We start from the raw sequence: 13,543 nt of genomic DNA, 5'->3' as shown, positions 1-13,543 counted from the left end.
TGTAGGTGTGGTTCAGAAGACCGAGATAATGATCAAATAAACTGTTCGGTTTGCTTATATTCCAGCTTATGCGAAAGGAATAAGTTGAATAAGAAGGAATCAATTTTCGGTTCGGTTTGGTTTGGTTTGGTTTCTACAATGATCACTTTTAGGTTATCGATATAGATAATTGGTTTCATCACGGAAGGACTAAAATGACTAGCTTGGACGATTGAACATGCTCTCGAAGTGTGAGAAAAAGAAAAATATTTAATTCTCATGAAAAGTTCGTTTGAAATTCATTCTAAGACTCGTACTAAAATTGATATAATTGCAATTCATACCATTTAAAGCAGCGATTTTAGAAAAACCAGACGAACAGACGTGTGGATATGTGGGCTATAATCGTTGCGATAATTAAAAAGAGTTGTTGTAAGTTCTTTTATATAATCTTGATGAAAGTAATTTTTGTTTATTCCCATACATAGCTATAGCATTTTACGGATGCGATCTCTCTTAACTCAAAATATTGAGCAATCTTAGTAATCAATCCACGGTGAGAACAACCTGTTAAATCGATTCTAATTCAACAAAATCTTTTGACGAATATATTTTATTCCATTCGTCCAACAAGAAAACAACAATGAGTAATATACTAGATTCCAAATATTATATGGTTGTATTTCTCTCAAGAATAGAGAATTCATCAGCAGCCTGAACAAAAATCTTAGTCCAAGCTAATATAGCATCACCTTTAGAGGCCGCAACACCGTAATACAATATGGATACGACACAAAATTAAGCGAATTTTGGTTGAGACTATATGTGTTTCATATCTAAACGGGTCGAATTCGTTTAGCAACGGCTAGACCTATTTTATTTGTATGTGTTTACTAGGTTAATGAACTTGTTTCACATATAAGAAACTACACTAAAATCATCTAAGTTCGGTTATACCACCCGTTTATGGTGGTCTTATCATGTCAATCGTGTACTAATAGTTAATAGTGTCATATCATGTAGGTAATAATATGTACCTTAAGATAATAGTGTCGTATAGTGTAAATAAGTATATGTACACATTTAGACAAGCTTAGTTAAACGGGTTAGGCGTATTGTGCTCGTCTCGACCGGTAATGAAACGGGTCGGGTTCGTGTTGAAAAATCTTAATCCATTTATTAAATATGTCGTGTTCGGATTTAGATCTTTCTAATACTAGTCCGTTTAGACACGACACGTGTTCCCACCCCATCACCTTTTTTACTTTTGTTTTTTAAGACAAATCCCTTCACCTTTCACTAACCTATATATAATATAATTTACCGATCTCAAGATTGATCAGTCTCATCGTTTTAAGATTAATATTTTTGTAGTTTCTATTCAAGACGCTCAATACTTTTTTCCTCAAACCGTCCTTGTCAAAGACCGTAAAGTCAAAGAACTTTTTTGTTTTACCTATTAGTGACTTGACCTGACTTGAACTGAATTAGCCACGTACATTTATCTTACAAATATCATAATCCAAATCGAAAGAAAGACCGTAAAGCCAAAAATAAGTTATTTCTCTCAAACACGAAACTCCATTAATTCATCAATAATCAAATTCAATCTATTATTAATATAATCAATATATGAATTATGAATTTCCATGAGTTCAAATTTTTCGACCTTTAGAATCGAGGTGGCAGTACAAAACCGCGTCGATTGTCATGTCTTCATTGGTGGTAATCTAAAAGATCTCGATTGTCCTCGTCTTACATGGCACATTCTGATAATCGTCCTGGTTTTAATATATCGTATGTATGCATATAGAATTATAGATATAAATTAGGAAAAAAGACAAAATCCCCATTGTAGTTTGGAATTGGGACAAATTGCACCATGTTCTTTTGTTTGAAACAATTAGCCCATGTGGTTTGCTCCGTTAGACATAGGGGGTTACGACGTTATTTTTGTTTTTCATTTTCAGTCCTCAATCTTTAGCATTTTAATCATTTTGGTCATAAATCTTTTTTTTTTATCATTCATATCCGTCGGCGCCCTCGGTGGAGGAGTCGGGGTCGCTGATTGGCTGCCCTAACCCCTTTTCCCTTCGATTTTTCTTTATAGAATTAAAGTGAAATAAAATAAAAAGTTGAGAATATGAATGATAAAAGAAAAATATTTATGACCAGAATGATTAAAAGGTTAAAGATTGAGGACTGAAAATGAAAACAATTAATGCAGTAACCTCTCATGTCTAACGGAGCAAATCATAACGAGGCTAATTATCCCAAATAAAAGAATATAGTGCGATTTGTTCTGATCTAAAACCACAATGTGAGTTTTTGTCTTTTTCTCTATAAATTATTACTAGAGGTTTACAGCAAAATTTGTATGATAAATATGAGAAAGGATGAAATTGAAAGAAGTACCAAAGTGGAGGGAAGAAATGTATAAATTAAGTGCTGTTGGGGAACCGGCAGGAGATCCGACCCCGAGCAAGTAGAGAAGAAAGAGAGAGAACAGAAAGGGAGATGACTATGAAGCTCACCCTCCCCAGTAGGCTATGGAGCTCGACCTCGATTCCTTCCTCAACTCTCGCCCCGATGTTGACGCCGACGATGCCGACGACGATGATGGCAATTCGACGTCTTTCCCTTGCCGGACCGTCGACGAAATCCTCAATGACTCCCTCTCCGATTCCTCGTCTTCTTCTCCTGCTGGTTCTCGTCCATCATCCCCTGTCCCGTCCTTCTCAACTCCGCAGGAAGATGATGCCGTCTCCGTCAGGTCAACTGAATCGCTCAAGCTTCCTCCATCAGATGCCGGAAAGTCCGTTTCTTCGAGTTTCCATCGGAGGCCGTCCCGCGGTGTGGATACCTTCCCTCGTTTCAGGCCTCCCGATCACGTTCGGAGGTCCCTTCCTGCTGCTTCCGGACAAGCTCCGGCCTCTCGTCAGCTGCCACCGCTTTTCGGGGGAGTGAGATCGAGTGCCAAGCCTGGGGCTGCTCTTGCAGCCGCTGCGGCGGCTTCTCGCACTGTCCCGACCCCTCATGCTGCCGCCATCAAGTCGAGGAGGGCTCTACTTGGGCGTCTTTCTTCTGATGCCTCCGATCATCTCCGCTCCTCTTCCTCGTCTGCTTCTTCTTCTTCTTCGAATGAGATTTCTTTAGATTCTGCGAGGATTCTGGATGAAAGACTCGGTGTTCGCGATGACAGATTGCTATTGCAGGATGAACATGAGGGCGGAGAAAATGACAGCTTCAGCGATTTTCATTCTGCTTCGGGAGATGGTTTCAGCACCAGAGAATTGCCTCCCAGTGTGGATACAGAAGCTGAATCTCGTGAACCCGAGGAGAAGGAGAAGGAGAAGGATATGAGTTCACCACCACTTGCCCCTGAAGATTTGGCTGCTGCTGCCAGGATCAGTACCTCTTCGACCCATGCCGAGGATTCCGGCAAATATGACACTTTAGCTCTTACTCCAGCTGCTACTGTCTCGCACTCGGAAGAAATGGGTTCGGAGGGGGAGGAGGAGGAGGAGGAGGAGGAAGAGAACGACGAGGAGGAGGAAGTGGTTGGTGACTCTGGAGACAAGGACCCTGAAATTGATGAACTGGTGGAAGAGAGGATTGGGAGAATCGGGCAGTCAGATATCAAGAGGACGAGTGAGAAGAAACCTGAGAAGGTGAAGCCGCTTGAATTGGCTGAACAGGCTGAGAGAAGGCAGGCGTCCACGGCTTTGCACTGGGAAGAGGGCGCAGCTGCTCAGCCAATGAGGCTGGAGGGGGTGCGGAGGGGCTCCACGACATTGGGCTATTTTGACATTAATGCCGAAAATGTCATCACACGAACCCTTTCCTCTCAAGCATTTAGGCGAGATCATGGCTCTCCCGAGGTCTTGGCTGTCCATGGTAACTACATTGCTGTCGGCATGTCGAGAGGAATCATTATCCTGCTGCCCTCAAAATACTCTCCCCATCAGCCCGACAATATGGAGGCCAAGGTAGTTAGTTTCTTCTTCCTCATCTTTTAAGCAATTTTTTGCTCAGTTGCCACTTATGTTTCGTATGCGGTACGCTAAAGGAGTGTGCCCTTTTCTCAAGGCAAAAGGCTAGAACAGAAAGACCCGATAAAGACAAGAAAACTCCCAAGAAGGTAGCCTTTTCTATACGATGGATGAATGTGCCTTTAGGAGAGCCATATCAGAAACCTGTATTCTGCTTGCTTACACTAAAGGAGTGTACGTGAGAAACCTTTATTAACTGCTCTTTTATATGAATACTCATGTAGCTACTATGAATGGTACGCCTGGCCTGAAAGTTTAAGTTGATGCAGTTGACGCTGATTTCTTATCACCTTCTCCAACTGGAAGAAGTTTAATCGAATATGCCTGAAGAAGGGTTTAATCTTAGTACCCTGAATATATTCAATAGAAATGTGGTGATGCTTGACTGTAGTGCGAGATCTTATATTGTGCAATGTGGCAATTGGAAATGTGCTTAGAGTCTGCTTCTAATTTCATACTGTCATGCTTCATTTCTTTAATTTTTCTTATTACCCAACTTGAGCATTCTAACAATTTTGTAGATGACGATGCTTGGTTTGCAAGGAGACCGCTCTTATGCTGCGGTAACTTCACTGTCTTTCAATCATCAAGGTGATCTGCTTTTAGCTGGATATGGTGATGGCCATGTAACACTTTGGGATGTGCAAAGAGGATCAGCTGCAAAAGTTATTACTGGAGAGCATACAGTACCTGTGGTACATGCATTCTTTCTGGGGCAGGACTCCCAAGTTACTCGTCAATTTAAAGCAGTTACCGGGGATAGTAATGGCCTTGTTCTGTTACATTCATTCTCGGTGGTCCCTTTGCTTAATAGATTCTCCATTAAGACACAGGTAAGAAAACACTCCTTACTGTTAGTTGATCTGATTTATATTCAAGGATGAGGCCGATTACTTTCGAAGTTGCTGTACATCCAATATTATTCACAAAATTCTTCTACTCTGTCCTTAGACCAAAACTAATAATAGATTCCCAATTTGCTGCTTCAAACCTAACTGCCATGGTGATGTTATTAATGAGCTCTTTTTTTCTCTCTTCTGCTTCTCCATTGGGAACAGTGTCTACTTGATGGTTTGAAGACTGGGACAGTGCTTTCAGCTTCACCACTTATTTTTGATGAATTTTTTGGAGGTGCTTTGCTATCTTCTCATGGAAACAACAGTGGTTCAAGTAGTACTATTGGCGGGGCGGATACTGGTTGGAAACTCTTCAATGAAGGCACTTCTTTTGTTGAGGAAGGTGTGGTCGTATTTGTCACCCACCAAACTGCGCTGGTGGTATGAAGTCATAAGATGATTGCGCAAATTCCATGTACTTGTTGTCATTGGTTAGTTAATTCTTATTTAGTGTATTCTACATGATGTATTCAAGTAACATATCTTTGTTGCAGGTTAGACTCAGCCCTGCTCTAAAAGTTTATGCAACACTTCCTAAGCCAGATGGGGTTCGGGAGGGATCCATGCCTTATACTGCCTGGAAATGCACTACACAAGCATGTGCCCCTGCCAGTGGTATAAACTGGTGTCAATTTATTTGGATATATAAAACAATATATATTAGCTAGAACAGATTACAGAATATGAGCTTTTGCAGAAACAAATCCGGAAGGAGCAGCTGATAGAGTTTCATTACTTGCTATTGCTTGGGACCGGAAAGTTCAAGTTGCGAAGCTAGTCAACTCTGAATTGAAAGTCTATGGCAACTGGTCCCTTGATAGTGCAGCCATAGGAGTCGCCTGGTTGGATGATCAGGTATGAACATACATATCTGCTTGTGTGAATGTATTTTGTCCTCGTCACTTTTTGTCTGTTGCTTGGATTTGCGGTATCAGCATAATAATATCACTGAGTGAAAGTTTTGTACTTCTCCAGATGCTTGTGGTTCTCTCATTGACAGGACAACTCTGGCTTTTTGCAAAGGATGGAACTGTTATTCACCAAACGAGTTTTGCTGTTGATAATCTTAGAGGAGATGATCTCATATCATATCATACACACTTCATTAATATATTCGGGAACCCCGAGAAAGCTTATCACAACTCTGTAGCTGTTAGAGGGGCTTCTGTGTACATCCTTGGACCCATGCATCTTCTTATTTCTCGCCTCCTTCCATGGAAGGAAAGAATTCAAGTTTTGCGAAAAGCAGGGGATTGGATGTGTGCCTTGAACATGGGAATGACACTCTATGATGGCCAAGCTCATGGTGTCATTGATCTTCCTAGGACATTGGATGCTGTACAAAGTGCTATCATGCCTTACCTGGTGGAGTTGCTTTTGTCATATGTAGAGGAGGTTTTTTCTTATATTTCAGTGGCATTTTGCAATCAGATTGAGAAAGTACAGCAGGTGAATGACCACAGTAGTAGAAGCAGTTCAGTGCAAAATGACATAAAAGAGCAATTCACACGGGTTGGTGGTGTTGCTGTTGAGTTTTGTGTTCATATCAAGAGAACGGACATCCTTTTCGAAGAAATATTCTCCAAATTTGTTTCTGTTAATCATAGAGGTATTTATTTATCTATCTTTTTCATTTAAGCTAAGTGAAACACATTGATATTCTAAAAGTAATTTTTGTTTTGAAGGACGAGCAGTATGGTAGTTTTAGGAGAAATGGAGAATCCCTTTATTTTAAAGAAGACTAGATATTCGTACACTTGGATGGGATGGCATACAGCTAGTTAATACTTCTAATTTTCTGTATTCAATGAGGATGCATGTTTTGATTAATTTTTTGAAACACTTTTAATCCCCGACTTTCTGGTTAGCTTTTGCCCATTGAGAAGTAACATCATTTTAGCTTAGTTAGGCATCATTTGTCAACTCATCACATGGCAAGAAAGAAAACGAGAAACACAGGGAAGTTCTTTAAAATAGGAAAAGAGGATGATCAGATGATGCTTTTGGTTTTGGACCTATTATTTGGTGCGGCTTTACTAAGTGTATTGATGGATCACACGTGTTGGTACTCATGAATATTTCTCCTTCTATTGATGATGCCACCAGAAAAAAATCAAGGAAGCAAAGATAGGATATTGACTTTGGTACATGAAGCTCCATATATTGCATTTGATATACTAACATGTTTTGTTGAATTCCTAGATACATTCTTGGAGCTTTTGGAGCCTTATATATTGAAGGACATGCTTAGTTGTCTACCTCCTGAGGTATACATTTTTATTTCATAACTTCAATCTCAAGTCAATTGATCACTCTATTGATTACTTTTAAACTATATATAGATAATGCAAGCACTGGTAGAACATTACAGTGGCAAAGGTTGGTTACAACGAGTTGAACAATGTGTCCTTCACATGGACATATCATCGTTGGATTTCAACCAGGTATCTGCTGCTGGTTTACATTCTTTACTGTTTTTGAAGATATTTTGACAGATTTCTGTGGAATGGTACTTTATCTTGTCTTTCATCCTGTAGGTGGTAAAGTTATGCCGTGAGCATGGACTGTACTGTGCATTGGTGTATCTTTTCAATAGAGGCCTGGATGATTTCAGGTCTCCTTTAGAGGAATTGTTGGTGGTCTTACGGAATAGTCAAAGGGAAAGTGCTGTTCCCCTTGGGTATGTTGCTTTCTACCTTGTACGGGGAACTTTTTGGTGTATCTTAGCTCTTCATACATTATTTATTGGATAATATGTGTTCCATGTGAATAGTTAGAAACTATCAAGTACATATACGGAGGTTTTAAGTAGAGAAAAGTTGAGTCCAGGAAGAATAAGATGCAATCCGCATTTATTGCCCTACCATCCCTACATTTATCACTTGTTAAACCATAAAAAGTACTAAACACTAGTTAACAGTCTCCAAATAAATTAAGCTTACCCTGGGAATGGTTTGTAGCTGTAATGGATGCTAGGCACTTGAAAGATGATAGATAGCGGTCCTAAGACATAATTTTAACCTCAAGATTTATGAATGAGTTCTGATATAGTTCTGTAGAATTGTATGTATGCGCAATAGAAGCCTCATACAGTAAAAAAGATGGCCTGCAGGTGGGTATAGTTCTTTCCAGTTAAATGCAGACCATGAGAGAGCACATTAGACCATAGGTCATTAGGAGTACACTTCCGTAACTTGTGTAGATATCCCTTCTGACTCTAAAGTTGTGCTCTTCATTCTGGTTTCTATCGTTCTAATTGTTCACCTTAAATTTTATGGCTTTACCAGGTACAAGATGCTTGTTTACCTGAAATATTGCTTCACGGGTTTTGCCTTTCCACCAGGTTAGAAATTAGCTGCTCTTTACCTTAAATTTAATAGTGGGATATTTAATAGTTATTTAAACAATTTAAATTGTTGAGAGTTGGTCGCTGAATGTACGTTTATAGGTATTTGTGAAAATCATTTCTTATTTGTATTAATGATGAAGCTTCAGTTGTTTTATTCCTTATCCTATATTCCTTTACATGGTTGAAGCAGCTTGTCTCTTCTTGTTGTTTTAGCGTATTATACTATCAGTATTCAACTTCTGTTATTTTGTTTGCAGGACATGGAAATCTTCCTGGAACACGCCTGCCCTCTCTTAGAGCAGAACTTGTACAGTTTCTTTTGGAAGAATCTGAAGCTTCTACTTCATCCAGCGATAGACCTTACCTTAATCTGTATCATCTCTTAGAATTAGATACTGAAGCGACTTTAGAAGTTTTGAAATGTGCTTTTGCGAAGGATGAAACTCAAGCACCTGATATCTCTCTATCTGATTCAGCCAATCAACTTGTGGGGACAGAAAGTGAGTTCGTGGCTGGAGGTTTGAAACTGATACAGGAAGTGGTAGATGCTCTGGTTTGTATTCTTAATAAGGACATCAGCCAGATGCATGAATATCGTAATGATGATGACAAAGTAGCGGATGCATGGCCTTCACTAGATGACATGGGATACCTGTTTGAGTTTATTGCTTATTTTATTTCTCGTAAGTGGGCTAAGGTCTCTAGAGATGTACTGACACGGATTTTGGAGCACTTGACATCCGATAACCTTGTCTCTGCTGAAGTCCCCGAGAACAAAGAGGAATTGTTGAAAAAGAGGGAGAAGCAGGTCCTTTCACTTCTTGAAACGCTGCCTGAGAGTGATTGGGATGCAGCTTATGTTTTAAACATGTGTGAGAATGCGCAGTTTTTTCTGGTACTTCCAGACCCTGCTTATCATTGACCTGTGTAGTTGTCTATTCTGCAATCTAATATTATCCGGATTTATTCATAGATTTTCTGCCATCTTAGGTTTGCGGCTTCATACACACCATGCAAAACCATCATCTTGCTGCCTTAGATAGTTACATGAAGGATGTGGATGAACCTGTTCATGCCTTTGCCTTCATCGACAGTGCTATATCACTGCTCAATGAGGCTGATGGTACTGCTTTTCGGTCAGCAGTTATTTCTCGAATTCCAGCTCTTGTTGACCTGAGCAGGTATTACTTTTAAGTGCATCAATCTATATTTAATTCACTATAAAATTTCATTTATTTAATTTCTTTTGTGATTTTCATAGGGAAGCAGGTATTACTTTTAAGTGCATCAATCTATATTTAATTTACTATAAAATTTCATTTATTTTATTTCTTTTGTGATTTTCATAGGGAAGCCGCATTCTTCTTGGTCATTGATCACTTCAACTCTCAGAGTGAACGGATTCTCTCTGAGCTTGAACACTACCCAAGTAGCCTTTTTCTTTATTTGAAGACAGTTGTTGAAGTTCACCTCTCTGGATCCCTTGACTTCACACATTTGACAAAAAGTGACATGGCGAATTTTCCTAATGGGGGAAGTGGAAATGTTCACATGAAAAGACTAAAGGATTATTTGAAGAAAGTCTTTGACTTCCCTAGATTCTTACGCAACAATCCTATTGATGTAACTGATGATATGGTTGAGCGTTACCTGGAGGTAAGCACCTGCTCTTTTACATCTATTAAATATATAATTTCTCAGTCTTTAACCATTTGAAATCAACTTATCCAAAAAAAGCCATTGAAGTTCTTTACTTGATGGATGTTTCTGACTGCTTATTTGTGTATCTGGATTCTAAACTAGATATCATATCTTTCATTTTCTATTCCATGCCATATCTATAACATCTAATATTGTCCTTAAGTTTTATATATTTTGATGCTGGTCATTCTGTGGTCGGTCTATGAGTGCTACACAAGAATTATATTGATATTAATTAAAAGGAAAGTATACACTGCTGTATATTTTTTGAAGGTTGTTTTTGGTGTAAGGAACTTCCATGGCCTGCTTTAACGATTAGTTTTCTGTTACAACTTCTCTTGGTGGGTTAGCGTTTTTTTAAAGAATATTTTGCACTGATGATCTCATGTCGTATCAATGAAAACATAGATTGCTGAGTGAAAATACTTGAATTCTGTCAAATGTTTATTATGGGATTGTTGATTGGATAGGATTCTAGCCATAATTGGATATGGTGAATGTCACAGAAAGAGTTTTACTTAATAGATCCATAATCTGTGCTGATTACTGAATTTTCCAGATCCTCTTTATCTCTGTTCTGTGGCTGATGAGATCTTAAATCATTTCCTCGCTGATTTTGCAGCTATTATGTCAATACGAGCGCAACTCAGTCCTGAAGTTTTTGGAGACTTTTGATAGCTATAGGGTGGAGCATTGTCTGCGTCTTTGCCAGGAATATGGTATTACAGATGCTGCTGCATTCTTGTTAGAAAGGGTTGGTGATGTGGGAAGTGCTCTCTTACTTACTCTTTCCAGCCTCAATGACAAATTCGCAAAGCTTGATATTGTTGTGAGTGAAGCCATGTCTGGGATGAAATCAAGTAATTCTGGTCGCTCAAAACTTTTGGGTACTATTTTGAAAACGAAGGAGGTTTGTAAATAATTTTTTTTTTTAATCTGGATTTGTCAGCACCTTGTATCTTGGTCCGCAAAATAAGTATAATTGGTGTTGTATTTATTATGTTTTGTACAGGTGGAAGACATTCTTCAGATATTGAATGCATGTGTTGGGTTGTGCCAGCGGAACACCCCTAGGTTGAATCCCGAGGAGTCAGAAATACTCTGGTTTAGACTGCTTGATTCGTAAGTGGAATTCTGATACTCCATCTCCTTATTATTTTGAGGGTGCTACTGCTGGTTGGGAGCATTACAAATTCTGATTTCCAGATCTCCAGTCATAGAAAGTCATCCAAGCATTTCACCTCATGACCTGTTTTATCCGTGAAGTTCTTTGGCAAATGAGAAGCTAACCTGTTAAATACTATTCAAATTATTCATGTTGGTGATTTCCTTTTCCTTTCCTTCTTGAAAAGAAGACCTCACCTTATCGAGTAACGAATCACCTTGCTATTTGACAATCCTATCATTCCCTCACTTTCCCTCCCTCTCTCTTCTCCTCCCTCCCATTCCTTTTTTCTGTGCATTAGTCCATATAAGAGTCAATCTTGAATGGCGCTGTTGTCTATGGAAATTGGATATCGTTTGCTGAGAATTCTCCCTGGAATACAGGTTTTGCGAACCATTGATGGGTTTGTCAAATGGTGAAAAAATCGCAGAAGAGGATCATGTTGGAACACTTGCTGAACCCTTGGGCTCTATAGATGATGAGGGACCCTTGATCAGGTGGAGGATTTCGAAGTCTCATAGAGGTGCTCGTATTTTCAGGAAGTTGTTCTCTCGGTTCATCAAAGAGATCGTTGAAGGAATGATAGGATATGTACGGCTTCCAACTATTATGTCTAAGCTTCTCTTGGATAATGGTAATCAGGAGTTTGGTGATTTTAAACTTACCATACTAGGGATGCTTGGAACATATGGCTTCGAAAGAAGAATTCTGGTAAGCTTAAGTCTCAGTAATTGCATTTATTTAAGTCTCCCACCAGGAACGGTTAGATTTTTTCTATTACAAAATATTGTCCCATGATGCATCATCTTTTTTTAGCCCTCGTGATAGTCAAATTGGTGAGTGATGACTTCCGTTTTGCATTTCTTAGGAACTTGTTTAGACATTTATATATTACGCATTGAAGGTATTCCGTTTTGCATTTCTTAGGAACTTGTTTAGACATTTATATATTACGAATCGAAGGTATTCATTTTGTTATCTTTTGTCGCTGTAGGACACGGCTAAATCCTTGATAGAGGATGATACCTTTTACACCATGAGCTTACTTAAGAAAGGAGCATCGCATGGGTATGCCCCAAGGAGCCAAGTGTGTTGCATATGTAATTGCCCGTTAACAAGGGGGTCGTTTGGCTCTACCATTCGTGTCTTTAACTGTGGGCATGCGACTCATGCTCAGTGTGAATCTGTTGAGATTGGAGCCTCCAGCAAGGGTACTCCTTCTGGGTGCCCGATTTGTCTGCCCAAGAAAAGTGAGAAGTTGAGAAGTAAATCTGCCTTCGGAGAGGATGGTCTAGTTAGGAAGACGTCATCAAGGCGTGCAAGGACCGAAGGCTCCACTAGTGTTGGTGCACATGAGAATCATAACGATATAGTGGACACTTCTTACGGGATCCAGCAAATATCAAGGGTATATGACTACAATAATCCACTTAGTTTGCCCTTATGATTTTGATCGTCTCGTTTAGCTTCACCATGTTCGAATAACCAATTCCATTTAAAATTGTGATGGTGCAGTTTGACCTCTTGGCCAATCTTCTAAAAGACCACGGACCGATCCAGATTGAGAACTTGCCTCCTCTGAGGCTTGCACCTCCTGCTCTCTACCATGACAAGGTTAAGAAAGGGGTCGACCTTTTGGCTGGGGAGAGCAGCATTGATCCATCAAAGATGGAGAGACCGACTGGGAGCAATAGGCAGTTTAAGGAGCTAAGGGTGAAGGGTTCATCAATTCGATTCCCATTGAAGTCCAGCATATTCGGTAGTTCTCTACCATCTGTTTTTGAAGCTTCCTAGTATCTCCTTTGGCATCCCATTCTAACATGGAAAACTCTTGCTGCAGGAAAGGAGAGGACCAGGCAGCAATGACGCAAAGACAAAAACCGTGGGACTCTGACCTGTTCAACCTTGCAGTGCTATTTGCCTGAAGGCTAATCTTGTAGATATTTGTATCGGTTCGAATTCTTCTGTATGTAGAGGTAGGGTAGAAGTTTTTGTATCGGTATCGGATAGTTGTGATAGGCTGCTCCTTGTAAACAAGAGCAGAGGGATCAATCAAATCCATAAAACCCGGGAATAAATTAATGAGAAATTTTGATTATGGCATGTGAGGCTTTGGATTTCGATCGACCTTTACCTGTGATACCCCAGATTCTTCTTCAATGCTCGTGCTTGTAATTTTTCAGATTCTCAGGCTTATTAAGGACTTAGGAGGGAACATCAAAGAAGATGAACACTACTCGTATGTATAAATCGGTCAGATATTACAAAATGTAGAGGAAAACTTTGCTTTTGTAGCAGTTTGAACCACAGGAGATGCAAAGCTCCTCCTGCTCGAGTCTATCATTTGATATAATTCCGATCATGGATAAGCACTTCAAAATTGTATATATGAATGAGAAAG

General features: G+C 39.5%; 1 protein-coding gene across 1 annotated transcript; it reads left to right on the top strand.

Annotated features, from left to right (window-relative positions):
• The first annotated feature begins 2,445 nt into the window (after window positions 1-2,445).
• Window positions 2,446-13,247, top strand: LOC116197030 (vacuolar protein sorting-associated protein 8 homolog). The gene is made up of 19 exons (XM_031527399.1): window positions 2,446-3,968; window positions 4,553-4,864; window positions 5,090-5,308; window positions 5,422-5,542; window positions 5,625-5,782; window positions 5,903-6,536; window positions 7,130-7,194; window positions 7,270-7,371; window positions 7,465-7,607; window positions 8,215-8,270; window positions 8,534-9,171; window positions 9,267-9,457; window positions 9,626-9,932; window positions 10,600-10,887; window positions 10,990-11,099; window positions 11,526-11,853; window positions 12,137-12,550; window positions 12,658-12,901; window positions 12,983-13,247. The coding sequence occupies exons 1-19, from the start codon at window positions 2,529-2,531 to the stop codon at window positions 13,006-13,008; spliced, it is 5,796 nt and encodes a 1,931-aa protein (XP_031383259.1). The 5' UTR covers window positions 2,446-2,528; the 3' UTR covers window positions 13,009-13,247.
• The last annotated feature ends 296 nt before the right edge of the window (window positions 13,248-13,543 follow it).

This window comes from Punica granatum, chromosome 1 (assembly GCF_007655135.1).
Source record: "Punica granatum isolate Tunisia-2019 chromosome 1, ASM765513v2, whole genome shotgun sequence".
Taxonomy (NCBI): domain Eukaryota; kingdom Viridiplantae; phylum Streptophyta; class Magnoliopsida; order Myrtales; family Lythraceae; genus Punica; species Punica granatum.
Note: the sequence above shows the minus strand (reverse complement) of the source record. Positions and strands in the feature narration are given on the sequence as shown.